Here is a 27,987-nt window from a genome sequence, read left to right on the forward strand (position 1 = left end):
CTGAGAGTCTGTTTACAACTACAAACACTAAAATACTTCTATTTTAACTTTCTAAACAGGCACAAAAGGACCGGCTGGCTGCCGAGTTCAGCTCCAGCCTGCTGCTTCCCTTTGGCCTACAGTTCTTCCGTCACACACTGTCTCTCTGCCTGTATATGCTGTGTGTTCAATTGGCACCATGTCCATTCTTGGGGATTCCTCCTCCCCTCTTCCCATCCAAAATGCCAATCCAAACCCCCAGCTCTCAAGATAACCCTTAGAAACTGAGCATGAGGATCTTCATCTCTTGTATTTAGCACCCTCCTCTCCCCCATCCCCCCACAAGAGCTCTTCATTTTGCAGAACTGTCAGTCACTTATTTAGAAGGTCTTTAATAACCCCATTTTGCCTGTCCAGACAAAGATCCAAGACAAGTTTTAAAATACGGTGGATCAAGCTGCAGGTTGCTAGTGAGAAGAGCCTGAAACTTTCCCTATGGAGACTGGGGTGTGGGGAATGAGGAGGGATGGGGAAAGAGGCAAACACATCTACAGCTATCTGGAAACCATAGAGCCAATGGCCTGAGGAAAGCAGAACAGCATATAGGGCTGTAATCACAGAAACAAACGTTAGTAAGGGATATTTATTGAGCTATATTCACCCATGCTATAGTGTGTGAGTACAAAGGGGTACACACACCATCACACAGAAGTTTTTAAAAACCATATATCTTAGGAACTTACAGAAAGTATGCTTATAAGCCATAGGTGGGACGCGATAGGAATCCTGCAGTTTTACTGGATTGACTTCCCCACAGCTCTAAACCACAACTATGGAAGTGTCTCTAGCTGTCAGCTCCGAGTTTAACTTGGTGGGGGGAAACCAAACCAAATCTTTGGAAAACAACATGAGCTGCTACTGCTATTTCAGGTAGAAGTGTTTTAAAGACAAATGCTTTATATATCTTGTTTTCTTCTAAGGTAGGATACTAAAAACAACCAAACCACATTCTCTGCACATGGCCTTTCTTTCCTGGCCAATACACTACAGAGCACATCCTAGATTGTTTCCCATACAACGCAATGTAGTTACACCAGCTGTCTCCTCCAACAAGAGCTGCAGAAGCCGGTGGAGAAAAAGCAAGCAAACAAATATTTTTTTAAGACACTGGCTCATAATTAACTACCAGAAGCAACAGGAGCCATGGCTTGGATACCCAAACGGTACAACCCAGCCTCTGACTCCTTTTGCTGCTCCTGCTGACCTGGATCTCTAGGCCACAGGTCCACAGAGGCACCGTCGCCGGCAGCGTCTCTACAACGCCCCTGCCTAGGGGCTGGGGCACGGGTGACTTATCGGGACACGCAGCCGCCGCCTCCTCCCGCGCTTTACGCCCCACCCTCGCGGGCGCCGCAACCCCGGAACGCCCCGCGGAGCAGCCACAGCTAATGCGCAGGCGCCGAGCCGTGTAACGGCCGCGGCGCGTGCGAGGGACGCAGCCAATGGGGGCGGGCGGCGCCGGCGCCAATCCGGGGAGCCAGAGTGGGCGGGGCGCCGTTCAAACGCGGCGGCGCCGCAGAGAGGTTCCCGGTGTGGGGTGGTGGGTCGGCTTCGGTCTCGTTCGCCGCTGTGAGTACGGCCCCGAGCGGCTGCCGGGGTGGTCTGGTCGCGGTTCGCGTTTCACGTTTCGCGTTTGTTGGCTGTGCGCTTCTCGCACAGCCTGAGCTGGTCTCCTCCGGCCTCGACATCGCCTTCAACGCTCACTTCAGCCGTCCCTGGCGGGTGAAGTAACGGTGTTGGCTGGGCTCGCCGTGCATCGTGTGTCAGCTCCCGCGGTACGGATCCGGTTCGGTTAGCCAGGCCGCGGCTGTCAGTAGCGGGCACGGGGAATGCCAGCCATGAGAGCGAGGTACTGCAGGAGCAACGCCAACTGCCCGGGCGCGCCCCGGGCCCGGCCGAGCTGCCCCCCTCTGGGCCCGGCCGAGCTGCCCCCCTCCGCGCCCCGGGCCCGGCCGAGCTGCCCCCCTCCGCGCCCCGGGCCCGGCCGAGCTGCCCCCCTCCGCGCCCCGGGCCCGGCCGAGCTACCCCCCTCCCGGTCCCTCCCCGCCCCGGGTCCGGCCGAGCTGCCCCCCTACCCGCCCTGGGCCCGGCCCATTTCTCCTTTTTCACACTGCTCTGCAGGTTGTTTTGGCTAATTCTTGCACTCATTCTTATTGTTTTCGAAATAAGGTTGAGCAAGAACTGGAACAAGATGGTATCTGTGCTCCAAAATGTCAAGGCTTGGAGGAAACACCAGCTCCTGGCTGACTTGGATGAGAACGAGAGCCCTGTACCTGACAAACTCAAGAGAAGGGCTTCTTTGAGTTCTCTCAATACCATCCGCATGTCTCTAAGGAAGCGAGTACCGTTAAAGCAAGTAGAGCTGAATTTTCATAAGACCACAACTTGGGAAAGTCTGGAAGCAAGACAGAAGTGCCAGCCTCTTCAGAGTATTAAAAGAACAGCAAAAAATGCTTTTGGAACTATGTCCCAGGTACTTTGCAGTGGAGTGTGGGTAGAGTTTAGTTTTTGCTTCAACCTCAGTACTTAGATTACTGGACTCTGTACACAATACTGTACTCCAGAGAGTCTACCCATACGCTCGCACACCATAATGGTTGTCTCATAGCTACTAACTAGTAAAATCTGCAAATTACAAATCTGCCAGAACAGGGAGAAAGGTGAAAATAAGAAATATGAGATGTAGTTTCATCAAAACCTTTCTTTTATTACTAAATAAATGCTTTTCCTCTACTGTATTTCATTATGTATGGCAGAGCAGCCTTCGTAAGGGGGAAAGTGGGTAAGGACTGCCGTTGCTTGCAAAGAATTCTTTCTAGGAAATGTAGTGGCTGGGATTTTTTTTGTTGTTTATTCCTTTTCCTGTACATATACTATTTATTAGCATGTTCTTTGTTATAGTCAATCTTAATTTGGACCGACAAAAAACACTAGATAGTAGCAGAGTAGAAAACTTGAGCTTGCTTTTCCCTTTGATGGATTTTAACTGCATTAATTTTATATTAGGGAGCCTGTCCTGCATAAAAGCAGCAGGAACTCTGTTCCAATGTCTACTGAAGTCCTTGACAAGTTGTGAGGGTTGGGGAAGCAAATAACTTCACCAATGCAAATGGAGGGCTGGGAAGCATTTGTGCTATGCTAAACCTGGTAAGAGAATGAAAGCTAGAGATTCAGCTCAAATGTTCCGTGTCATTCTGGTTCCAAACTCTAGGCTGATTGAGTTAATTTAGCATAACATGTGTGTGTAATGCTTCTTTCAGAAAATACAGAAGTCTTGCCAAAGCCGAGTATGCTCAATGGCGACCTTTCCAGCCGAATCCATCAGCAGAAGCTGTGCAACCAGTTCTACCAAAACCAGAAGTACTACACCTCAAACCCCTTGCTGTAGGAAGTGTGTTACTTCAGCAACCAGTTCCAAAGGCACCCCAAGGTCCAGCAAAAGAGCTTTGCTTGGGCCAGCAAGGGCATCAGAACATAGAGCGTGGAGGGGCTTCTCATCCTGGCTTGGTAAAGATGCCGTTTCTCTCCAGAGATCAAGAAGAACAGCAGCACTGAAGAGCCCTTATTTATCACCTGCTTCTACCAGCAGAAGGCTGTAAGCCACATTCTTTTGTAAACCTTATTCCTTTTTTTTTTTTTTTCTTTCTAATTACTCTGATCAGAGTATCTTGTAAGGTGAAAGGCAGGATATGAAGGTTGCTATCCTATTCCCCTGGAAGATTGTGCTGAATAGTTGAATAGTTAAGAAATAGTTGAACAGTTAGGAAATGTTTTGGAATAAGTTTAATCAAACTAACCTTAACATTGTATTCTTTTAGCTATATTCTTTTGTTTGAATAACCTATTTTAGCATGAGTAGCTAAACTTAGCATGAGTGGACAAGCTAACTGGAATTCCAGGCTGCATATTGCGAACCTGGTTGCTTGGTGATGGGGACTTTGAAGACCAGTGCCAGGAGATAAAGAGACAACACTGTCAGCAGAGGCTGCAAACCATCAAGATGGGAACAGTAAAAACACTCCCCAGAGGATGGAGAAAGAGAATCCGATAAGAGACAAAAAAACCCCCGGACCTGAATTACCATTGGACTAAAGGCATGTGCGCAGTGCGTGAAGGACCGTGTGAAGGGTGGGTGTATAGAGGGTGAGGGTTTAAAAACCCAAGGCTCTTTTGTCTCAGGATTCCTCCCCTTGAGAGGCACCCAGTCTGGACTTTTTCTTTGCTGTACCTTTCAATTTATTTTTTTTTTTTTTTTCTTTCACCTTGGGTCTTCCCCCACCCCTGTGGGTCCATCTCCCTCCTCTCTACCCCTCTGCTGCTTTCTCCCTCCTTCCCTCATATTCTGCACTGCCCCCTTCTGCCTCTGAACCCCTGAGACGCTGCCTGCATCCCCCACCCAAACTCTGACACTCCCCCACTTTCCTGCACCTGCTCCCACCCTGCTCTCCTCCTTCCATGTTTTGGATTTGTGCTGGAAACACAGGGCTGTGTCAGTTACTGCTGAGCAGCACTTGCATCAAGGGCTGGTCTGCTCCTCACCCCGCCAGCAAGCAGGCTGGGTGACACAAGTGGGACAGCTGACCCAAACTGACCAAAGGGTGTTCCAAATCATGGGATGTCATTCTCTGTGATAAAACTGGGGGTGGAGTTTGGTGGGAGGTTCTGCTTGGGGATTGGCTGGACATGGTCAGCTGATGGCAAACAATTATTTTAATTTGCATTTGAACAGAATAGGGCCTTCTGCACTTTGCTGGGAGGAAAAGGATTCATTCAGGCAAAATGGCACGTTCAAGGCTGTGGACTATAAACGATATCTACGGTTAAATAGAACAAAGGCCCATCTGATATCAGTGAAAAAGATCCAATGAGAAGCAAGGAGATCCCAGACTCAAATATTGCTATTGGACTGAATCATGATATGAATGATCTGGAAAGATATAAAAATCTAGGGATTTCTGAAAGTGCTTGGCTCAGACCTCTGGGCAGGCACCCAGCTTAAGCCAGCCCTCCTGCTATACTACTCAGGAGGTGGGAGGTCTGTGTGGGCACAGCAAGAGTGACGTGATGGGCGGAACAGAATGGGGTGGTGAGGTGAGGGGGGTGCTATTGTGGTTTGGCAGTTTTTTATCTGAGCTTGTTAGGAGCTTGGCCTTTCTCACAGAGGAGGTGGGTGAAGCAGTCCATTCTGGATCTGTGTCTCCAGTTGAGCAGTGGATCCTTGTAGCGCAGTACCTCTGGGAGCCGCGCAGCCCGCCCTGGGTGGGCTGTATAAAAACACTGCCAAGGCGTGGTAGCAGGCTGCAGAGAGCTGCGTGCTGCTTTGGTGGTTAGGGTTAGACCCATATCTCTGCCTGGGCCAACCCCGGCCCCTGCCCTGCACTGACTGCGGCGCCATTTGCTACAACCAGATTCTCCCTCCACCTATGGGCGCCAGGCTCCCTGCTGCATTCATGGCTGCCGTGTGCTGGAAGTGCGGGGCCTGTCTAGATTGGCCATCTTGGGGTAGGGCTCAAGGTGGGTACTGGGACCTAAGACCCCCTTGACCCCTGGTGGCCATCTTACAGGATTTATTTCTGATTTGTCATTCACTCCTCCCCAGAACGTAGCGCTGGTACGAGCTCCCCAGTACACATGTGTGTGTCCAGCCTGGTACGTCTCGGGGCAAGCCCGTCAGGTTGGGCAGACGGCTGGACGGACGTGCTGTCAGCGACTGCTGAATGAGTTGGGACTTTTTTGCCCGTGTCCAGCGTTGTACATGTGGTTTGTTTTCACTTGCAGGCTGAAACAGCAGTTTCCTTCACTAAAAACACCCCAACAAGTCCCCCGGCCCCCAACAAAAATAATGCCAAAAAACGCCACCAAAAAAAACACAGGGAGTTTTTTTAAAATTTCCTTTAGCTCCCCGCTCCCCGCCCCCGCCCTGCTGGGTTTAGTGCGGTGAATGACCATTAGGAGATGACTGTGGATCTGGCTGTTGAAGGGTGTGTGAAGGAGAAGGAGATCTGTGTAGAGCAGGATTGGTTGTGGGGGTGAGTGTAACTGGTTTGGATGTGGGGTTGTAAATTCTTTTTGGAGGCTTCCTAGTTTCTGGTGTCACCTGTGGGGTGAAGAGTTTCTGTGTGCAGGTTTGAAAGGTGCAACGTGCAGAGCTCCATCATTTGCCACCAGAACTCCGAATCACAGAGACCATGTTGCTGTGCAGCTGCTAAGGACCGTGTGTGTCTCGTGTAGAGTAACGTCCTTTGTGCTCTGTGTGCGTGTTCCTCCCTTGAAATGAAGGTGCGCTGCCCGGTCTTCCATGTTACGTGCGGTCCCTGCTGGGCTGAGTCCCCTCCCCACGCTCGCGGTCGGTTCCATCGCGCTGCCGCAGCCTCGGCAGCACCGTGGGGCTCGTCGGACGCGTTGTTGGCGGAGCCAGCACCGACAAGCTCTGGACACGTCGAGGCGCTGCGGTGGGTTTTCCTGGAAATTCCAAGGTCCTCGTGTTTTATTATTTTAACTACTTACTTACTGTAAGACATTTAGAATTAAAACTGAAGTAAGAGTAACCAGAAGAGTCTTTGGGAGTAAATAATGCCTATAATCTACTCTAGCTGTTCCTCAAAACTCTGCAGACAGTACTTATCCCGAATTTATATAGTAAAATTTAAAAGAGTGGAATATAAATACTGGAGCACTAATTGGAAGTAATACCGGTAGAGAAAAAACCTCTAGTTTATAGATATAATAAAAAATAACGTGCTAGTTAATCCACCCGGTAGGGGTGGGTGAATAGTTTGCAAGGGTATAAATATCCAGGGATTTCTCTGCTTGGCTGGGACCTCAGCAGAAGCAGCAGCTCCAGTCAGCGTTCCCGCAGTACTGCTCCGTTTGGTTAGTTATTTACATGGATTTTGCCGGAGAGTTTGCCCCAATAGACCGAGGACCTAGACCTCAACTCACCTGTCCCCATGCCCCTGGAAGGGAGGTAGGGATGCTGAGGTGTAGAGCGATGCAATTCTGAAATTCAGGCTGAGCGGTATAAGGAGTCAGGTGTGCACATACGATTCTTTGGCCATATATAAATATAATATCTTAGGTGTTTCCCCTATCCCCTGTGCGTCTGGGAGACGAACCGTAGATCCAGTGTGGGGCTAAGTTTGGATCCAGCCGCACCCGGACTCCCGTCCGCAGAGGAGTTTAGAAAGCGAGGGGGTCCGATCTGAACCTCACGACTCGACGGAATGGCCTCCCTCCAGCCTTTGGCATCTCCTGTCCATGTAGAAATCACTCTGAATTAAGTTTCAGCTGATTTTGCTTGGCGTATTTTGTGCAGTTAGTCTGTAATAGCGTCCCTCGCCATTACATTCCATGACATCACAGCGTGAGCGATCTAACGCCGCTGTCGGTCAGCCGCGCCCGAGTCAGTCACCCGAGACCGAGCGATGTTGGCAGGATCGCGGGTGTCGTCAGTGTTTAGCGATGGAGACGCAGGGTGAGTTTGAGTTCCAGAATCTCAGAGGAACAAGCTTGCGGTAACTGCCACGATTGGGAAGCTGTGGAAGAATAGGTCAGCACGGTCAAGAACTATATGAAGGATAGCAAGGGAATTAAGCGCAAACTGTTAAGTACCTGTCTCAAGCCAATTGTCAGGAGAGGAAGAAGCAGTCGGTGCGGTAGATCATGCGCAGTGTGCTTGGATAGTGTGAAACATTGAGCAAATGTGGCTTGGAGTTGTAGTTATTTGTCCTTGGAGGTTCAAATATTTTTTCCTTTTCAGGTAAATTCCAAAGTTAAAGAACCAAAGGAAACTCTGGCTGGGAGATTTACCCCCCCCATTTTTTTTTCCCGGTTCTGGCCGCTCTACGAGGCGACGTTCATCACCAAGATAGGGACAGAGGTCAGGCCGAGACCGCGGTTTCGGCAGGCAGGGCGAGCTTAGAGCGTCCCGGGAACGGCGTTTCCGAGAGGCGATGCAGAGGCAGGGTCGAGGCACGGGGGAGAATGGCAGGGAATGGATGCCGTGTGAGTGTGCGGTGGTGTTGGCAGGCGAATGACTGAATGACTGATATGTTAAGAGTTGTGTGATGTGGTGATATTGTGTTGTGGGGTTGTAGTTATTTGTTCTTGCAGGTTAATGGTTTTTCCTTTTCAGGTTTCAAGTTCAAATTTCAAATAGAATAAAAAAACCCAGCTGGGGGATTTTTTTTTTTTTCCCCCGGCTGGGTTGTTTTTCCCCGGTCCCGGCCGCTCTCCGAGGCGACGTTCATCGCCAGAGTTTGGTCAGGGCTCAGGCCGGGAACGGGGTTTTGGCAGGCAGGGAGAGTCTAGAGGCTCCTGGGAATAGCGTTCCCCAGGGGCGATGCAGACACGGGGTGACGGTAGGAGCCGGGAGAATAGCAGCCGTGTGAGAGTGTGGTGGGTTTGGTATCTGAGTGGTGCGGTTTAGCTGTGTGATCTACTATGATTGTGTTTTGGGGTTGCAGTTGTGGTTTGATTTTTTTTGAAATTTACTTGAAAAGGAAAAAATAAATGAAAATAGAGTAAAAAAAACCTCTGCCAGGGGATTCCCTCTTCCCTGCCCGCCCCCAGGAGGGTGTTTTTTCCCAGGTGCAGAGTGCTCAGTGAGGCAAAGTTCAGTGTCAATGTTCAGATTCAGGTCAGGCCGGGATGGTGGTTTCAGAGGCAGGATGATCGTCGAGGCTCCTGGGAACGGCGTTTCCGGCGATAGGTATTTTGGATTGTGTCCACAGTCGGTACCGGTAAGGAGCTCCGTTTAGGGAACGGTCCCAGGAAGTTGGTTGTAATTGCCCTAGGAGCAGTTAGACTAAATGGCCCATGAGTAGGCCAGGGTTGTGACAGGAGCGTGTTATGCTCTGTGAAGTGATGTCAGGAATGCTGTGAGAAAGATGAGTTGGATTATCTGTGTTGTGTGATAAACGTAATATGTAAAATATGTAATAAAGGCGTGCGTTTGATATTTGGGCTACCACTCGTGAGGATAGGACGTAAAAGAGTCGTAATAGCGAGGAGATAGCTCAGCGGTGCGGTCAAAGTCACACGGGAACAAAGTTTCTTAAAGGGTCGTGGTCCGGTAAGAAACGCTGTAACGACTCTGTACCAAAGGCGATCATCTTCCCTGTAGCCTTATGCAATGTGATTCATTATGTCAAAATGCTGTAATATGGAGGAGTTTTTCCTGTTATGGCAATTGTGATAAGGGAACACTGTAATAAAAAGTTCATAATTTGTTGGCTAACATGAAATAAATGGAGTTATGAAGTTGTGATATTTGGTTTGGAGGGACTAGTCCTGCCAAACTAAGGGCTGTCACAAAACTAATAAAGCAGATGTATCTTTTTGTTGTCCGGCATCTTTTTTGGTTTGCGAGGTGTGACAGTTTGAGGTTTTGTGTGTGTACCAGATTTTGAGAGTGTGACTGTGAGTGTGTGTTGGACTCTGTCTCTGTGGCGTGTGTTGGACCTTGTGTTTGTCTCTGTCTGTGTGTGCACTGCACTCTGTTTCTGTCTGTGTGTGCATGGACTTTGTCTCTGTTGCTGTTGTGTGTGTGTGTGTGCTGGACTTTGTGTGGTGCTTGGCTCTGTGGGTGTTGGACTTTGTATGTGTGCTGGTCTTTGTTTCTGTCTCTGTGTGTGTTGGAGTCTGTGTGTGTGCTGGACTTTGAGTGGATGGATTGGTCAGGTTGAGTGGGATTGAGTGTGCAGGTATGGTAGGATTTCTTTTGGATGGCATGTAAGATAGTTTAGTTTCTCAATTAAAAATAAACTAAAATAAATTATTGGTTATTTTTTTCAGGTGGAGAACTAGGATTTTTTTTTCTTTCTTTTTTTTTTTGTCCCCTAGAGCATCCAAAGCCCCACTGCTGCACCAGACTTTGTATTTCTATTCTTTTATACATAACATATATACAAAACATCCCACCCATCAATTTGCATGGCCATACGGAGTAGTCCCTAATTAATCAACCCAACCGCACACAGCTTTAATTAAGGACTACTCCCTATGGCCAGGCAAATGGCAAATCAATTATGCAAATTACCTAATTAAATATGCAAATTATGCAAAAATGTTTTTCAGTACCACCAAATGACTAAACAAACCTACCCCAATACAAAACACAAACATGCCAAAACAAAACACACCAAACCACACAAAAATGAAACAAAAGCACAAGTTACTTCCACAAAAACAAAACTACTACAATCAAAATAAAACAAAACCCTATAAAACAAATAAACAACAACCACGGACAACAAAACACACAACAAATCACAACTAATATTGGAATAAAGCTAGCGTGCTAGAAAGAAAAGTAACAGCCATTACACATAAAATCTTATAATCACGTTCACGCAGTAAGGAACTAAATTACTCACGATCTTCAGTAATATCACAAAATGCACATTTTGAGTCAACGGATTCTCATGATTTAACAGTCTGTGAACTTACTGTACCATATAACAGACAAAGACCTATTAAACTGTAAAATTCTTAAACAGATATCTACAAAGAAAACAGGTTAATAAGGAAAGCATCTTGCAGACTCCAGCAAGTTTACTGTGACCTGTGTGTTATCAGTTAACTCTCTCTCAGCTTGTGTAAGTTCAAACTGTTCCGCCCATAAAACTGTCTGAAACGATTTAACGATCTCTTGTAGGGATTTATTTTGTCCTACTCTTATCACCTTAAAAAACAGCATTAATTGCAAGCGTTATACTTCAAGATTGTATTCTCCGGACACTTTTCCCAATCATTTAACTTATACAGCAGCTGCCATTAATTACAATATTTTACAAGATCTTCCTTCCTCATATTTCCAAGCGCTTTCCTATGTTTTAAAACACCTCCCGATACCAATTTCTCAGGAACGCAACTGAAAACGGTAATTTCTGACCCCATCTCGTAAGCAAAAAGCACGAGAAGAGGGAGGGACTGGGGGGGGAAGCACAGGGCTGCTTGCAGCGCGAGCGGGAAAAGCGGGGAGAAAGTTTTACGGTGTACTTACACCACAAAGAAACAATTCTAACAACAACCAGCGAAACAATTAACTCACATTCCTGACAAGCCGCTTGATTTTCAGAGGGGCGATACACAGAAGCACATAATACGTACCGTAAAACCCACAGACAACACGTTGATAGCAAACATTAGCATTCTGTACTGCTAATTTCAACACCGGTGCTTCCTTAACTTCTAAGTTTTCAACCTGCTTATTGATGGTCTCTTGAACATGGTCAATAAATTGCATGTAATTCTCACTGGGACTCTTATAGTACTTACTTATAAAAGATTTGGCTGCTTTGTTGGTTTCAGACACCTCTACTATAGCTTGATATGCAAGGTCTGTTGACTGCCTCAGGATTTAAGAAACTAGTAGCACCTGTAATTGCGGTGTATCAATCAGCGTCTGTTCCAAGAGCCGGGATACCTGTCCCTTTCAACGAGCCCCCATCGTTCCGTCCTAAACGATCTATGGCCGTTACATTGCATAGGTCTAATTTTGCTTGAGTCTTTCACAGTTTTTATCTGATCCCGGGGCAACACGTACACATACTCTTTTTCCTGTTAATTTTTGAAGAAAATGCTGCAAACCCCCGTCCTCATCCGAGTCATCAGATAACGCAGACTCGAACGGTGCCGGAGAATCATTAGTAACGGGGGGGTTCGGAACAGTGAACAGTCTCGCCAATACTTTCTAGCATCATCATTATTGGTATTACCCGAGTCCCCAGGAGCACCCCCTTTCCCGTCACGATCATCATGACCGCATAGCCGACCGCTGGATTCACTCGCTAATAGCTGATCTGATCTTTCACACAGTTCTGTTGTCCAGTTCTTATCCAGTGACTCCTTCCGCTCTCTTGTGGAAGTTGGAGGGTTAAAAGGCAGTAAAGGTAGATACAAATCGGTAAAAGGACCGACAGTACCCTTATTTACGACCTTAGCATTCTCAGCTTTCGCAGGTTCTTTGGGCGAGTCGTCTGACTCCAATCCTCTGGACTCGCTGTTCTCACCGGGGTTGGGCGACGGTACGGGAGGCCACCCCCTCGGCATTTTTCCTCCCCCCACCCCGGACTGCTGAGCTATCGGGGGTGCCGAAAGCACAGCAGGCGACGGAACAGGGAGAGTATCAAAGACACAAACCGGGTAAACTTCACAGCGGCTTTCGCGATGCTTATCGGGCCACAACGCCGCTAAAATTCTGGCAGCGGCAGACCGTTCGACCTTAAGATCTTTTAAGGTGGCGATTATAAGCTTCCACATAGTTACTAATGATTTAGCTTCTTTATCTCCGTTGCTGACTTTATCCCACGATTTCTGCCCTATATCGTCCCAAAGTTCAAGTTTAATTTTTGCGTCACTAATGCTCATAACAGTCTTTTCAGGTTTTAATTGCTTCACCGTAGTAATTATCAGTTTACAGGCGGTTACAAGGCCAAGAATATATTTTTCACTGCGATTAATCGCCTTCCACAACGCAGTTCCTACTTTTTCCCAGGTCTCTATTTGAAAAACTCGTAACAGGTCAGCAGGAAACCCATTGCCTCTGCACCAAATTAACAATCTTTTGAGGTTACTCTCCTCATACTTCACCCCTCTCTTAGAGAGAATATGCGGGAGAACCCCCCAGTATTTCTTCTTCTTCTTTAAAAATATTCTGCCCCACCTCCTCTCGCCCCCTCTCGCCCCCCTCTTTGGGCGTCCGTTGCGACGACATCGGATCCTTTATCCCTCCTCTGTCACTCCGTAGCCATCAATCGGGAGTCACGCAGCCCGCAGCCCGCGTCCCGGTCCCGGTCCAGCCGAGCCGTTCCAGCTGGGGCTCGCTCCCCGCAGCGGTCGCGTGCCTTCCGTAAATTCTCCTTACAGATCACGTCGGGGTCACCGCTCACGAGGGCGCAAACTCACGGACTCCACGCAACTCCATACGAATTCAAGCGAAGCCATTTATTACAGAGACAAGCCTCCTTATATACGCAGTTATTTCCCGATAAGCGTCCACGTTCCAAACACGTGTCGGCTGATCGGATATCGTCCACATTCGGGTCTTGTTATTATAGAATTACCTCACTCTCATAACAGGTGGTGTTTTTCAGCCTTTGCGCCGGCCTCGGAGTCGCTTTGTCTAGGTCAGAAATAAATCTCTACCTAACAGAAACCCATCCACACAACAACCTTAAGAACGTCCCTTAAATCTCCCACAGGTGCTGTCATTTCTAGTTAGGGTCCAGGTGATTTTATAAGGGTGGTGGGCGGGGCCTGGGACGATCGACCCCTCCCCTCGGCAGCTTTTGAGCCGTTTAATCTACGTGGGCAGACGTCTTTGGAGAAGCGGAGGTGTCTGTTTGAGGTACGAGCTTCAGGAGCAGCAAAGGTTCAGTAGCAGCTGTAGTAGAAAGGTTGTTTGTCATTATGTTTCATTCATTGATTCGGTTCCAGGTGCTTTGCATTTTCCCAAAATTCCTGACTACAATGGAGATGGAGTGCTGGCAGTTGTATTTCACTTTCTATCCGCTCCCTAGAAAAACTAAGTTGACATCCATACTCGGTCTCATTGTAGCTGCAATAGCAGCAATAAAGTGCAGGTGCTGTCATTTTCAGTGAGATTCCAGGTAATTTGGTAAGGGTGGTGAGGGGGTCTGGGGTGAATGACCCCGCCCCTTTCCCAGGGGTTTGTGGGAAGGGGTGGGCGGAGCCCTGGGTATTTGAGCCCCGGTCCCCGGGGCAGGGAGCTCATTCTGCTCCAGAGCCTCTTCGGTGGTGGTTCTCTGCTGCTCCTTCAGCAGCTTTTGAGATGTTTAAACCAAGTGGGCAGATGTCTTTGGACAAGCGGAGGTGTCTGTTTGACGTAAGAGCTTCAGGAGCAGCAAAGGTTCAGTAGCAGTTGTAGTAGAAAGGTTGTTTGTCATTATTTTTCATTTGTTGATTCAATTCCAGGTCCTTTGCATTTTCCTGAAATTCCTGACTACAATGAAGATGCTGGAGTGCTGGTGGTGGTATTTCACTTTCTATCTGCTCCCTAGAAAAACTAAGTTGAAATCCATACTCAATCTCATTGTAGCTGCAATAGCAGCAATAAAGTGCAGGTGCTGTCATTTTCAGGGAGATTCCAGGTAATTTGGTAAGGGTGGTGAGGGGGTCTGGGGTGAATGACCCCGCCCCTTTCCCAGGGGTTTGTGGGAAGGGGTGGGCGGAGCCCTGGGTATTTGAGCCCCGGTCAGGGAGCTCATTCTGCTCCAGGGCAGCTTGGGTGGTGGTTCTCTGCTGCTCCTTCAGCAGTCGGCAGCTTTTGAGATGTTTAATCTAAGTGGGCAGATGTCTTTGGACAAGCAGAGGTGCCTGTTTGACGTAAGAGCTTCAGGGACAGTGAAGGTTTAACAATAGCTGTAGTAGAAGAGTTGTTTCTCATTATGTTTCATTTGTTGATTCATTTCCAGGTGCTTTGCATTTTCCCAAAACTCCTGACCACGATGGAGATGGAGTGTTGTTTTTTGGTTTGTATTGCTGTATTAATAGTTGTTAATATAATCTCTTCTCCTGGAGAAGCATCTAGTCTCCAGAACCTTTGCAGCGTGCGGCGATCCCCGGTGGATCATTCAAATGTACCTCCCAGAACTCAGCCAAGGTGAGCAACGAACCGTAGGCTACTACGGATAAATATTATTTGGGCGCTCTATAGCGTGCGTGTCCTCGCTTTCCTTACTGTAGGCGACGATGGAGAAAGCGACAACTGCGAGAAGATCCCTGTTAGCGCACGTGGCGTTTTCCTCTGTGGAAGGTGGATTCGGTCCCTCGGCCCTCTGAAAGATAAGTGGAGGCACGGGGGACGGGAATCGCAGGGATGGGGGTAAAGTTCTGATAAGGGAAAGGGCTGTCCAGGAAAAGTCCCCTTTGGGTGGGTAAAGGGCCCAGGGAACTTTACAGCGCGATGCCAGCACGTGCCGGGCAGGGCAGCTCCAGCCTGCGTCTGCGTTGTCGTGTAGCTCGGGAAGCCTGCCTCGCGCCTGTCAGACGATCCCGGGGTCTCGCTGCGCTCCGGGGGCCCAACGGGCCTCTCAGGTGCCATCCCGGGATCCGGAATGCCAGTGTTAATTGGCGTAGTGCCAATCGGGTGCTGGATTATTGTATCATCAGCCAAAAGCGTGGACAGTGCTTGCATTTGGGATGTTTGTGGTCAGTTGTGATTTATGGTGTCATTCTGGGCTGCATCAGCAGCTCTGCTCTCTACCCTCCAGTCCCAGGGACTGGCACTTCAAGATGCTGGGAAGAAGTTCTTAGGTCGTGCCGCCGTCTCCTCTGCGTGCGTGTGTGCGCGCCGGTGCCGCCGTCTCTGCGTGTGTGTGCGCCCCAGTGCCGCCGTCTCGTAAGGGGCCGTGACGTTGGGCTCCTTTTTCGTGGGGCTGCAGAAGAGGCTCCTTGCCTCATCACTGCCTCCCTGCAGGGCATTTTGATTGGTGCCGTCTCTGGTTTTGGCGTCGCTGTCGTTGCGGAGCATTTTCAGTGCCGTTGCGATCGTGTCGTCCATAGCGTTCTGTGACGCGTTTGTCTGCGCACGTGCACGTTCGGCTCGGAGCTGCTCTGCCCGGCGGTGTGGAGTCAGGGGCGGGTGGAGTGAGCTCTAGGAGTCCAGGGTTAATCTGTTGACAGATCAAATTGTGTAGGCAAAGGTTGTGCGGTCATCTGGGATGCAATAGCTGTGGGCAGGGAAGCTGGCAGTTCGTTCCCCAGTGTTTTAGGGACTCAATTAGAGCTTCAGGTGGGATTCCCGAATAGAAAGCAAACCTGCGGAATGGTCAAGCGGTTGATGAGCATCTGGGTGACTTGTTGAATACCTTGATTTCAGATGCAGAGGGACAACCTGGCACAAAAGAGCGACAGAAGAGCCGAGCAGCGCGCCGTAAGCATGTGGGTCGGTGCGTGGTGTCAGAGGGAAGATGTGCCCTCTGTCTTTATCTAAGTTTGGTTGTTTGTCTGTTTTACAGGTGCGAAGCGAAGAGGAAAGCTGGGTATCGGCACCGCAGCTCCTCGGGCAAGGTGAGGAACGAGTGTTTGGCCAGAGCAGCAGCTTGTTTCAGGTCTTGTGTTGCCGGTGCAGGTATGAGCGTCCTTTGGTTGTGTTTTACAGGCGGTAGCTGAACCTCTGTGGTCAACAGCGTTGCAGTCAAAAGCAAGGGCGGCCAGGTGGGCGAGCGGCCAAGGTAAAGGAGCGGGAGACGGGCGCGTCTACGGGCGGGCTGTTTTTGAGCAGCGTCCGAGCAGGTGCCTTTGTTTTTGCAGGTGCCGCGGACCAGCTCGGAGGGGCGCAGCCGCACACCGACCAGCAGCCGAGAAGGTGAGGCGGCGGTGGGTGTCGAGGAGCCTGGTGTCGCCCGGTGACTCGGTTCAGCGTTTCCTTCTTGTTTTGTAGGCTCCTTTTGGGCCCTTTGGACTCGGAGGAGCGTTTCTGGTGAGCCGGGGTAGGGGCGAGGAGGAGCGTGGGGCTAGGGACTCGCTCCAAGCCCTACAGTTCTTTTGTTTCTCGCTGTCTTAGGCGTTACGAGCGATGAGGGTTTGTGACCGCACCCGTGAGACGACGCGCCGAACGGAACGCCGAGGAACTTAGGAGGAGGTGGGTGTTGCGGGAGGAGTCGGCGTTTACCCCGCGATACCGTGTGCTGGCACGGCTTAGTGAGCGTGTGTTTTCCTGTGTTACCGTAGATGTTGAAGAGGAACCCGACAATGCAGGAACATCTCCGTTAGCGCACGTGGCGTTTGCTCTGTCGAAGGTGGATTCGGTCCCTCGGCCCTCTGAAAGATAAGTGGAGGCACGGGGGCCGGGAAAGGGCCGGGAATCGCAGGGAGGCAGGTAAAGTTCTGATGAGGGAAAGGGCTGTCCAGGAAAAGTCCCCTTTGGGTGGGTAAAGGGCCCAGGGAACTTTACAGTGCGACGCCAGCACGTGCCGGGCAGGGCAGCTCCAGCCTGCGTCTGCGTTGTCGTGTAGCTCGGGAAGCCTGCCTCGCGCCTGTCAGACGATCCCGGGGTCTCGCTGCGCTCCGGGGGCCCAACGGGCCTCTCAGGTGCCATCCCGGGATCCGGAATGCCAGTGTTAATTGGCGTAGTGCCAATCGGGTGCTGGATTATTGTATCATCAGCCAGAAGCGTGAACGGTTCTTGCATTTTGGATGTTTCTGGTCAGCTGTGACTTATGGTGTCATTCTGGGCTGCATCAGCAGCTCTGCTCTCTACCCTCCAGTCCCAGGGACTGGCACTTCAAGATGCTGGGAAGAAGTTCTTAGGTCGTGCCGCCGTCTCTGCGTGTGTGTGCGCCAGTGCCGCCGTCTCCTCTGTGTGTGTGTGTGTGCCCCAGTGCCGCCGTCTCTGCGTGTGTGTGTACCCCAGTGCCGCCGTCTCATAAGGGACCGTGACGTTGGGCTCCTTTTTCCTGGGGTTGCAGAAGAGGCTCCTTGCCTCATCACTCCCCCCCGGCAGGGCATTTTGATTGGTGCCGTCTCTGGTTTTGGCGTCGCTGTCGTTGCGGAGCGTTTTCGGTGCCGTTGCGGTCGTGTCGTCCATAGCGTTCCGTGGCGCGTTTGTCTGCGCACGTGCACGTTCGCCTCAGAGCTGCTCTGCCCGGCGGTGTGGAGTCAGGGGCGGGTGGAGTGAGCTCTAGGAGTCCAGGGTTAATCTGTTGACAGATCAAATTGTGTATGCAAAGGTTGTGCGGTCATCTGGGATGCAGTAGCTGTGGGCAGGGAAGCTGGCAGTCCGTTCCCCAGTGTTTTAGGGACTCAATTAGAGTGTCGGGTGGGATTCCTGAATAGAAAGCAGACCTGTGCAATGGTCAAGCTGTTGATAAGCATTTGGGTGACTTGTTGAATACCTTGATTTCAGATGCAGAGGGACAACCTGGCACGAAAGAGCGAGGGAAGAGCCGAGCAGAGCGCCGTAAGCAGGTGGGTCGGTGCGTGGTGTCAGAGGGAAGATGTGCCCTCTGTCTTTATCTAAGTTTGGTTGTTTGTCTGTTTTACAGGTGCGAAGCGAAGAGGAAAGCTGGGTATCGGCACCGCAGCTCCTCGGGCAAGGTGAGGAACGAGTGTTTGGCCAAAGCAGCAGCTCGTTTCAGGTCCCGTGTTGCCGGTGCAGGTGTGAGCGTCCTTTGGTTGTGTTTTACAGGCGGTAGCTGAACCTCTGTGGTCAACAGCGTTGCAGTCAAAAGCAAGGGCGGCCAGGTGGGCGAGCGGCCAAGGTAAAGGAGCGGGAGACGGGCGCGTCTACGGGCGGGCTGTTTTTGAGCAGCGTCCGAGCAGGTGCCTTTGTTTTTGCAGGTGCCGCGGACCAGCTCGGAGGGGCGCAGCCGCACACCGACCAGCAGCCGAGAAGGTGAGGCGGCGGTGGGTGTCGAGGAGCCCGGTGTCGCCCGGTGACTCGGTTCAGCGTTTCCTTCTTGTTTTGTAGGCTCCTTTTGGGCCCTTTGGACTCGGAGGAGCGTTTCTGGTGAGCCGGGGTAGGGGCGAGGAGGAGCGTGGGGCTAGGGACTCGCTCCAAGCCCTACAGTTCTTTTGTTTCTCGCTGTCTTAGGCGTTACGAGCGATGAGGGTTTGTGACCGCACCCGTGAGACGACGCGCCGAACGGAACGCCGAGGAACTTAGGAGGAGGTGGGTGTTGCGGGAGGAGTCGGCGTTTACCCCGCGATACCGTGTGCTGGCACGGCTTAGTGAGCGTGTGTTTTCCTGTGTTACCGTAGATGTTGAAGAGGAACCCGGCAACGCAGGAACATCTCCGTTAGCACACGTGGCGTTTTCTCTGTCGAAGGTGGATTCGGTCCCTCGGCCCTCTGAAAGATAAGTGGAGGCACGGGGGCTGGGAAGGGGCCGGGAATCGCAGGGATGGGGGTGAAGTTCTGATAAGGGAAAGGGCTGTCCAGGAAAAGTCCCCTTTGGGTGGGTAAAGGGCCCAGGCAACTTTACAGAGCGATGCCAGCACGTGCCGGGCAGGGCAGCTCTAACCTGCGTCTGCGTTGTTGTGTAGCTCGGGAAGCCTGCCTCGCACCTGTGAGACGATCCCGGGGTCTCGCTGCACTCCGGGGGCCCAACGGGCCTCTCAGGTGCCATCCCGGGATCCGGAATGCCGGTGCCAATTGGCGTAGAGCCAATCAGGTGCTGGATTTTTGTATCATCACCCAAAAGCGTGGACGGTTCTTGCATTTTGGATGTTTCTGGTCAGTTGTGATTTATGGTGTCGATCTGGGCTGCATCAGCAGCTCTGCTCTCTACCCCTACAGTCCCAGGGACTGGCACTTCAAGATGCTGGGAAGAAGTTCTTAGGTCGTGCCGCAGATTTTCTGCGGGTGCGTGTGAGTGCGCCAGTGCCGCCGTCTCTGCGTGTGAGTGCGCCAGTGCCGCCGTCTCTGCGTGTGAGTGCGCCAGTGCCGCCGTCTCTGCGTGTGAGTGCGCCAGTGCCGCCGTCTCTGCGTGTGAGTGCGCCAGTGCCGCCGTCTCTGCGTGTGAGTGCGCCAGTGCCGCCGTCTCTGCGTGTGAGTGCGCCAGTGCCGCCGTCTCTGCGTGTGAGTGCGCCAGTGCCGCCGTCTCTGCGTGTGAGTGCGCCAGTGCCGCCGTCTCTGCGTGTGAGTGCGCCAGTGCCGCCGTCTCTGCGTGTGAGTGCGCCAGTGCCGCCGTCTCTGCGTGTGAGTGCGCCAGTGCCGCCGTCTCTGCGTGTGAGTGCGCCAGTGCCGCCCTCTCTGCGTGTGAGTGCGCCAGTGCCGCCCTCTCTGCGTGTGAGTGCGCCAGTGCCGCCCTCTCTGCGTGTGAGTGCGCCAGTGCCGCCCTCTCTGCGTGTGAGTGCGCCAGTGCCGCCCTCTCTGCGTGTGAGTGCGCCAGTGCCGCCCTCTCTGCGTGTGAGTGCGCCAGTGCCGCCCTCTCTGCGTGTGAGTGCGCCAGTGCCGCCCTCTCTGCGTGTGAGTGCGCCAGTGCCGCCCTCTCTGCGTGTGAGTGCGCCAGTGCCGCCCTCTCTGCGTGTGAGTGCGCCAGTGCCGCCCTCTCTGCGTGTGAGTGCGCCAGTGCCGCCCTCTCTGCGTGTGAGTGCGCCAGTGCCGCCCTCTCTGCGTGTGAGTGCGCCAGTGCCGCCCTCTCTGCGTGTGAGTGCGCCAGTGCCGCCCTCTCTGCGTGTGAGTGCGCCAGTGCCGCCGTCTCATAAGGGGCCGTGATGTTCAGCTCCTTTTTCCTGGGGTTGCAGAAGAGGCTCCTTGCCTCATCACTGCCTCCCTGCAGGGCATTTGGATTGATGCCGTCTCTGGTTTTGGCGTCGCTGTCGTTGCAGAGCGTCTTCGGTGCCGTTGCGGTCGTGTCGTCCATAGCGTTCCGTGGCGCGTTTGTCTGCGCACGTGTGCATTCGGGTCGGAGCTGCTCTGCCCGGCGGTGTGGAGTCAGTGGCGGGTGGAGTGAGCTCTAGGAGTCCAGGGTTAATCTGTTGACGTGTTAAATTGTGTAGGCAAAGGTTGTGCGGTCATCTGGGATGCAGTAGCTGTGGGCGGGGGAGCTGGCAGTCCGTTCCCCAGTGTTTTAGGGACTCAATTAGAGTGTCGGGTGGGATTCCTGAATAGAAAGCAGACCTGTGCAATGGTCAAGCTATTGATGAGCATCTGGGTGACTTGTTCAATATCTTGATTTCAGATGCAGAGGGACAACATGGCACGAAAGAGTGAGGGAAGAGCTGAGCAGAGCGCCGTAAGCAGGTGAGTCGCTGTGTGGTGTCAGAGGGAAGATATGCCCTCTGCCTCTATCTAAGTTTGGTTGTTTGTCTGTTTTACAGGTGCGAAGCGAAGAGGAAAGCTGGGTATCGGCACCGCAGCTCCTCGGGCAAGGTGAGGAACGAGTGTTTGGCCAAAGCAGCAGCTCGTTTCAGGTCCCGTGTTGCCGGTGCAGGTGTGAGCGTCCTTTGGTTGTGTTTTACAGGCGGTCGCTGAACCTCTGTGGTCAACAGCGTTGCAGTCAAAAGCAAGGGCGGCCAGGTGGGCGAGCGGCCAAGGTAAAGGAGCGGGAGATGGAATTGTCTGCGGGCAGGCTGTTTTCGGGCAGCGTCTGAGCAGGTGCCTTTGTTTTCGCAGGTACCGCGGATCGGCTCGGAGGGGCGAAGCCGCACGCCGGACAACAGCCGAGAAGGTGAGGCGGCGGCGGGTGTCGAGGAGCCCGGTGTCGCCCGGTGACTCGGTTCAGCGTTTCCTTCTTGTTTTGCAGGCTCCTTTTGGGCCCTTTGGACTCGGAGGAGCGTTTCTGGTGAGCCGGGGTAGGGGCGAGGAGGAGCGTGGGGCTGGGGACTCGCTCCAAGCCCTACAGTTCTTTTGCTTCCCACTGTCTTAGGTGCCACGAGCGATGAGGGTTTGTGACCGCACCCATGACACGACGCGCCGAACGGAACGATGAGGAACTTAGGAGGTGGGTGTTGCGGAAGGGGTCGGCGTTTACCCCGCGATACCGTGTGCTGGCACAGCTTAGTGAGCGTGCGTTTTCTCGTGTTACTGTAGATGTTGAAGAGGAACCCCGCAATGCAGGAACATCTCCGTTAGCGCACGTGGCGTTTTCTCTGTCGAAGGTGGATTCGGTCCCTCGGCCCTCTGAAAGATAAGTGGAGGCACGGGGGCCGGGAAGGGGCCGGGAATCGCAGGGAGGCAGGTAAAGTTCTGATAAGGGAAAGGGCTGTCCAGGAAAAGTCCCCTTTGGGTGGGTAAAGGGCTCAGGGAACTTTACAGAGCGATGCCAGCTCGTGCCGGGCAGGGCAAAGGTTGTGCGGTCATCTGGGATGCAGTAGCTGTGGGCAGGGGAGCTGGCAATCCATTCCCCAGTGTTTTAGGGACTCAATTAGAGTGTCGGGTGGGATTCCTGAATAGAAAGCAGACCTCTGGAATGGTCAAGCTGTTGATGAGCGTCTGGGTGACTTGTTGAATACCTTGATTTCAGATGTAGAGGCACAACATGGCACGAAAGAGCGAGGGAAGAGCCAAGCAGAGCCCCGTAAGCAGGTGGGTCGGTGCGTGGTGTCAGAGCAAAGATGTGCTTTGTGCCTTTATATTGTGTGCTGGCTCTGCTTAGTGAGCGCGTGTTTTCTTGTGTTATTGCAGATGTCGAGGAGGAACCCGGCGATGCAGGAAGATCTCCATCGGCACATGTGGTGTTTTCCTCTGTTGAAGATGGATTCAGTCTCTTGGCCCTCTGAAAGATAAGTGGAGGCTGGGGGGCTGGGAAGGGGTTGGGAACTGCAGGGAGGGGGTAAAGTTCTCTTTGGGGCAAGGGTGATCCAGGAACAGTCCCTTTTGGGTAGGCGAAGGGTTCAGGGAGCTTCAGCGCGATGCCAGCGTGTCCCGGGCAGGGCAGCTCCAGCCTCGTGTCAGTGTTGTATTGCAGGTCGGGAGGCTTGCATTGTGCCTGTCAGAGGATCCCGGGGTCTCGTCGCGCTTGAGGGACCCGACAGGGATCCCGGGCGCCATCCCGGGATCCGGAACGCCGGTGCCAGTTGGCGTAGCGCCAATCGGGTCCCGGTTTTCTTGTATCAGCAGCTGAAAGCGTGGATGGTTTTTGCGTTTTGGATGTTTCTGCTCAGTTGTGTTTTATGGTGTCATTCTGGACTGCATCGGCAGCTCTGCTCTGTACCCCTCCAGTCTAAGGGACTGGCACTTCTTCCCAGCATCTTGAAGTTTCTAAGCAGTGTCAGTGTTGTGTTGTAGGTCGGGAGGCTTGCGTTGTGCCTGTCAGACGATCCCGGGGTCTCATCGCGTTTGAGGGACCCGACAGGGATCCCAGGTGCCATCCCGGGATTCGGAACGCCGGAGCCAATTGGCGTAGTGCCAATCGGGTCCCGGTTTTATTGTATCGGCAGCTGAAAGTGTGAATGGTTTTTGCATTTTGGATGTTTCTGCTCAGTTGTGTTTTATGGTGTAGTTCTGGGCTGCATCGGCAGCTCTGCTCTCTACCCCTCCAGTCTAATGGACTGGCACTTCTTCCCAGCATCTTGAAGTTTTTAAGTAGCGCCGCCGTCTCTGCGTGCGTGCGTGCGCGCCAGAGCCGCCGTCTCTGCGTGCGTGCGTGCGCGCCAGAGCCGCCGTCTCTGCGTGCGTGCGTGCGCGCCAGAGCCGCCGTCTCTGCGTGCGTGCGTGCGCGCCAGAGCCGCCGTCTCTGCGTGCGTGCGTGCGCGCCAGAGCCGCCGTCTCTGCGTGCGTGCGTGCGCGCCAGAGCCGCCGTCTCTGCGTGCGTGCGTGCGCGCCAGAGCCGCCGTCTCTGCGTGCGTGCGTGCGCGCCAGAGCCGCCGTCTCTGCGTGCGTGCGTGCGCGCCAGAGCCGCCGTCTCTGCGTGCGTGCGTGCGCGCCAGAGCCGCCGTCTCTGCGTGCGTGCGTGCGCGCCAGAGCCGCCGTCTCTGCGTGCGTGCGTGCGCGCCAGAGCCGCCGTCTCTGCGTGCGTGCGTGCGCGCCAGAGCCGCCGTCTCTGCGTGCGTGCGTGCGCGCCAGAGCCGCCGTCTCTGCGTGCGTGCGTGCGCGCCAGAGCCGCCGTCTCTGCGTGCGTGCGTGCGCGCCAGAGCCGCCGTCTCTGCGTGCGTGCGTGCGCGCCAGAGCCGCCGTCTCTGCGTGCGTGCGTGCGCGCCAGAGCCGCCGTCTCTGCGTGCGTGCGTGCGCGCCAGAGCCGCCGTCTCTGCGTGCGTGCGTGCGCGCCAGAGCCGCCGTCTCTGCGTGCGTGCGTGCGTGCGCGCCAGAGCCGCCGTCTCTGCGTGCGTGCGTGCGCGCCAGAGCCGCCGTCTCATAAGGGGCCGTGATGTTCAGCTCCTTTTTCCTGGGGTTGCAGAAGAGGCTCCTTGCCTCATCACTGCCTCCCTGCAGGGCGTTTGGATTGATGCCGTCTCTGGTTTTGGCGTCGCTGTCGTTGCAGAGCGTTTTCGGTGCCGTTGCGGTCGTGTCGTCCATAGCGTTCCGTGACGCGTTTGTCTGCGCACGTGTGCATTCGGGTCGGAGCTGCTCTGCCCGGCGGTGTGGAGTCAGGGGCGGGTGGAGTGAGCTCTAGGAGTCCAGGGTTAATCTGTTCACGTGTTAAATTGTGTAGGCAAAGGTTGTGCGGTCATCTGGGATGCAGTAGCTGTGGGCGGGGGAGCTGACAGTCCGTTCCCTAGTGTTTTAGGGACTCAATTAGAGTGTCAGGTGGGATTCCTGAATAGAAAGCAGACCTGTGCAATGGTCAAGCTATTGATGAGCGTCTGGGTGACTTGTTGAATACCTTGATTTCAGATGTAGAGGCACAACATGGCACGAAAGAGCGAGGGAAGAGCCGAGCAGAGCGCCGTAAGCAGGTGGGTCGCTGCGTGGTGTCAGAGGGAAGATATGCCCTCTGCCTCTATCTAAGTTTGGTTGTTTGTCTGTTTTACAGGTGCGAAGCGAAGAGGAAAGCTGGGTATCGGCACCGCAGCTCCTCGGGCAAGGTGAGGAACGAGTGTTTGGCCAAAGCAGCAGCTCGTTTCAGGTCCCGTGTTGCCGGTGCAGGTGTGAGCGTCCTTTGGTTGTGTTTTACAGGCGGTCGCTGAACCTCTGTGGTCAACAGCGTTGCAGTCAAAAGCAAGGGCGGCCAGGTGGGCGAACGGCCAAGGTAAAGGAGCGGGAGATGGAATTGTCTGCGGGCAGGCTGTTTTCGGGCAGCGTCTGAGCAGGTGCCTTTGTTTTCGCAGGTACCGCGGATCGGCTCGGAGGGGCGAAGCCGCACGCCGGACAACAGCCGAGAAGGTGAGGCGGCGGCGGGTGTCGAGGAGCCCGGTGTCGCCCGGTGACTCGGTTCAGCGTTTCCTTCTTGTTTTGCAGGCTCCTTTTGGGCCCTTTGGACTCGGAGGAGCGTTTCTGGTGAGCCGGGGTAGGGGCGAGGAGGAGCGTGGGGCTGGGGACTCGCTCCAAGCCCTACAGTTCTTTTGCTTCCCACTGTCTTAGGTACCACGAGCGATGAGGGTTTGTGACCGCACCCATGACACGACGCGCCGAACGGAACGATGAGGAACTTAGGAGGTGGGTGTTGCGGAAGGGGTCGGCGTTTACCCCGCGATACCGTGTGCTGGCACGGCTTAGTGAGCGTGCGTTTTCTCGTGTTACTGTAGATGTTGAAGAGGAACCCCGCAATGCAGGAACATCTCCGTTAGCGCACGTGGCGTTTTCTCTGTCGAAGGTGGATTCGGTCCCTCGGCCCTCTGAAAGATAAGTGGAGGCACGGGGTCGGGAAGGGGCCGGGAATCGCAGGGAGGCAGGTAAAGTTCTGATAAGCGAAAGGGCTGTCCAGGAAAAGTCCCCTTTGGGTGGGTAAAGGGCTCAGGGAACTTTACAGAGCGATGCCAGCTCGTGCCGGGCAGGGCAAAGGTTGTGCGGTCATCTGGGATGCAGTAGCTGTGGGCAGGGGAGCTGGCAATCCATTCCCCAGTGTTTTAGGGACTCAATTAGAGTGTCGGGTGGGATTCCTGAATAGAAAGCAGACCTCTGGAATGGTCAAGCTGTTGATGAGCGTCTGGGTGACTTGTTGAATACCTTCATTTCAGATGTAGAGGCACAACATGGCACGAAAGAGCGAGGGAAGAGCCAAGCAGAGCCCCGTAAGCAGGTGGGTCGGTGCATGGTGTCAGAGCAAAGATGTGCTTTGTGCCTTTATATTGTGTGCTGGCTCTGCTTAGTGAGCGCGTGTTTTCTTGTGTTATTGCAGATGTTGAGGAGGAACCCGGCGATGCAGGAAGATCTCCATCGGCACATGTGGTGTTTTCCTCTGTTGAAGATGGATTCAGTCTCTTGGCCCTCTGAAAGATAAGTGGAGGCTGGGGGGCTGGGAAGGGGTTGGGAACTGCAGGGAGGGGGGTAAAGTTCTCTTTGGGGCAAGGGTGATCCAGGAACAGTCCCTTTTGGGTAGGCGAAGGGTTCAGGGAACTTCAGCGCGATGCCAGCGTGTCCCGGGCAGGGCAGCTCCAGCCTCGTGTCAGTGTTGTATTGCAGGTCGGGAGGCTTGCATTGTGCCTGTCAGATGATCCCGGGGTCTCATCGCGTTTGAGGGACCCGACAGGGATCCCAGGCGCCATCCCGGGATTCGGAACGCCGGTGCCAATTGGCGTAGCGCCAATCGGGTCCCGGTTTTATTGTATTGGCAGCTGAAAGTGTGAATGGTTTTTGCATTTTGGATGTTTCTACTCAGTTGTGTTTTATGGTGTAGTTCTGGGCTGCATCGGCAGCTCTGCTCTGTACCCCTCCTGTCTAAGGGACTGGCACTTCTTCCCAGCATCTTGAAGTTTTTAAGTAGTGTCAGTGTTGTGTTGTAGGTCAGGAGGCTTGCGTTGTGCCTGTCAGACGATCGCGGGGTCTCATCGCGTTTGAGGGACCCGACAGGGATCCCAGGTGCCATCCCGGCATTCGGAACGCCGGTGCCAATTGGCGTAGCGCCAATCGGGTCCCGGTTTTATTGTATCGGCAGCTGAAAGTGTTAATGTTTTTTGCATTTTGGATGTTTCTGCTCAGTTGTGTTTTATGGTGTAGTTCTGGGCTGCATCGGCAGCTCTGCTCTCTACCCCTCCAGTCTAAAGGACTGGCACTTCTTCCCAGCATCTTGAAGTTTTTAAGTAGCGCCGTCTCCTCTGTGCGCGTGTGTGCGCCAGTGCCACCGTCTCCTCTGTGCGCGTGTGTGCGCCAGTGCCGCCGTCTCCTCTGCGCGTGTGTGCGCCAGTGCCGCCGTCTCCTCTGCGCGTGTGTGCGCCAGTGCCGCCGTCTCATAAGGGGCCGTGACGTTCGAGTCCTTTGTTTTCTGGGGTTGCAGTGGAGGCTCCTTGCCACACCACTGCCTCCCTGCAGGTTCTTTGGATAGATGCCTCTCTGATTGGGAGTTGTTCCCATCGTTGGGTGTTGTTGGTGTTGTTGACATGATGTCGTCTGTCACGTTCTGTGGCGCGTGTCTGCGCACGTGCACATTCGGCTCGGAGCTGCTCTGCCCGGCGGTGTGGAGTCAGGGGCGGGTGGACTGAGCTCTAGGAGTCCACGGTTAATCTGTTGATGTGTTAAAATGTGTAGCCAGAAGTCATCTGGGATGCAGTAGCCTTGGGCAGGGGAGTTGCAAGTCCTTTTAGTGGTGTTTTGCAGTTGTTACAGAGACCATTGTTGACTAGTGTTTTCTGTGGTGTGCTGTTATTTCATAGACAAAGCCTGTTTTAATGAAATCTTTGTTTTTTTTCTTTGCAGGTGACCACATTGTCAACACGACTCACTTATAAAAAGGCGTTTTGTTCGGCTATGTAGCACTCTAATTATAGCCTTTACTCGACGGTAACAAAAGCAGCTACAGACTCCGATCCGCACCCATCCCATAAGGCGCGCTTTACACGTTCACGCAGAAATAGGCTTCCGTCGCCGAAAACGCCACGTTCGAGGCCGTCGGGACGCTCCCACGGACCGTAAACCGAATCTACGGCCGCGCAGAGCCGAGTCCGGCGCGAGGTCGGCGCAAAGGATCCGCCGAGAAGCGAGAAGACCGGAGACTCGGCTATCGCTATCGGACCGAATCACAGCGTAGAGGGGCGGGTGAATAGTTTGTAAAGGTATAAATACCCAGGGATTTCTACGCTCGGCTGGGACCTCAGCAGAAGCAGCAGCTCCAGTCAGCCTTCCCGCAGTACCGCTGTATTCGGTTAGTTATTTACATGGATTTTGCCTGGGAGTTTGCCCCAATAGACCGAGGACCTAGACCAAGACCCAAGCATCCTCATGCCTCTGGAAGGGAGGTAGAGATGTTGAGGTATAGAGCGATGCAATTCAGAAATTCAGGCTGAGCGATATAAGTAATCAGGTGTGCACATACTATATTTATATATGGTCAAAGGACTGTATCTTAGGCGTTTCGCCTATCCCCTGTGCGTCTGGGAAACCAACCGTAGATCCAGCGCGGGGCTAAGTTCGGATCCAGCCACACCCGGGCTCCCGTCCACAGAG

General features: G+C 53.2%; 1 protein-coding gene and 2 long non-coding RNA genes across 6 annotated transcripts; all 3 read left to right on the top strand.

The window, feature by feature from the left end:
- The first annotated feature begins 1,465 nt into the window (after positions 1–1,465).
- PIMREG (PICALM interacting mitotic regulator) lies at positions 1,466–9,377 on the top strand. Of its 4 annotated transcripts, XR_010652567.2 has the most exons (4): positions 1,633–1,888; positions 2,209–2,512; positions 3,300–4,167; positions 4,769–9,377. XR_010652567.2 is itself a non-coding variant. In XM_065853142.2 (3 exons), exons 2-3 carry the CDS (start codon positions 2,231–2,233, stop codon positions 3,636–3,638), a joined length of 621 nt encoding a protein of 206 aa, XP_065709214.1. In that variant the 5' UTR covers positions 1,466–1,608; positions 2,209–2,230; the 3' UTR covers positions 3,639–9,377. The 4 variants fall into 4 exon arrangements, 3 of the variants coding, with proteins under 3 accessions (XP_065709214.1, XP_065709213.1, XP_071673284.1); XM_065853142.2 differs by lacking the exon at positions 1,633–1,888 and adding an exon at positions 1,466–1,608 and having other exon boundaries at positions 3,300–9,377; XM_065853141.2 differs by having other exon boundaries at positions 3,300–9,377.
- Positions 9,378–18,340: 8,963 nt separating this feature from the next.
- Positions 18,341–18,858, top strand: LOC139829397 (uncharacterized). Its single transcript, XR_011741873.1, has 4 exons — positions 18,341–18,400; positions 18,476–18,514; positions 18,599–18,676; positions 18,766–18,858. It is a non-coding gene; the product is annotated as an uncharacterized lncRNA (long non-coding RNA).
- Positions 18,859–21,298: 2,440 nt separating this feature from the next.
- Positions 21,299–23,073, top strand: LOC139829437 (uncharacterized). The gene is made up of 3 exons (XR_011741907.1): positions 21,299–21,451; positions 21,541–22,035; positions 22,135–23,073. It is a non-coding gene; the product is annotated as an uncharacterized lncRNA (long non-coding RNA).
- The last annotated feature ends 4,914 nt before the right edge of the window (positions 23,074–27,987 follow it).

The sequence above is a fragment of the Patagioenas fasciata genome, chromosome 19, assembly GCF_037038585.1.
Source record: "Patagioenas fasciata isolate bPatFas1 chromosome 19, bPatFas1.hap1, whole genome shotgun sequence".
In the NCBI taxonomy this organism is placed as follows: Eukaryota; Metazoa; Chordata; class Aves; order Columbiformes; family Columbidae; genus Patagioenas; species Patagioenas fasciata.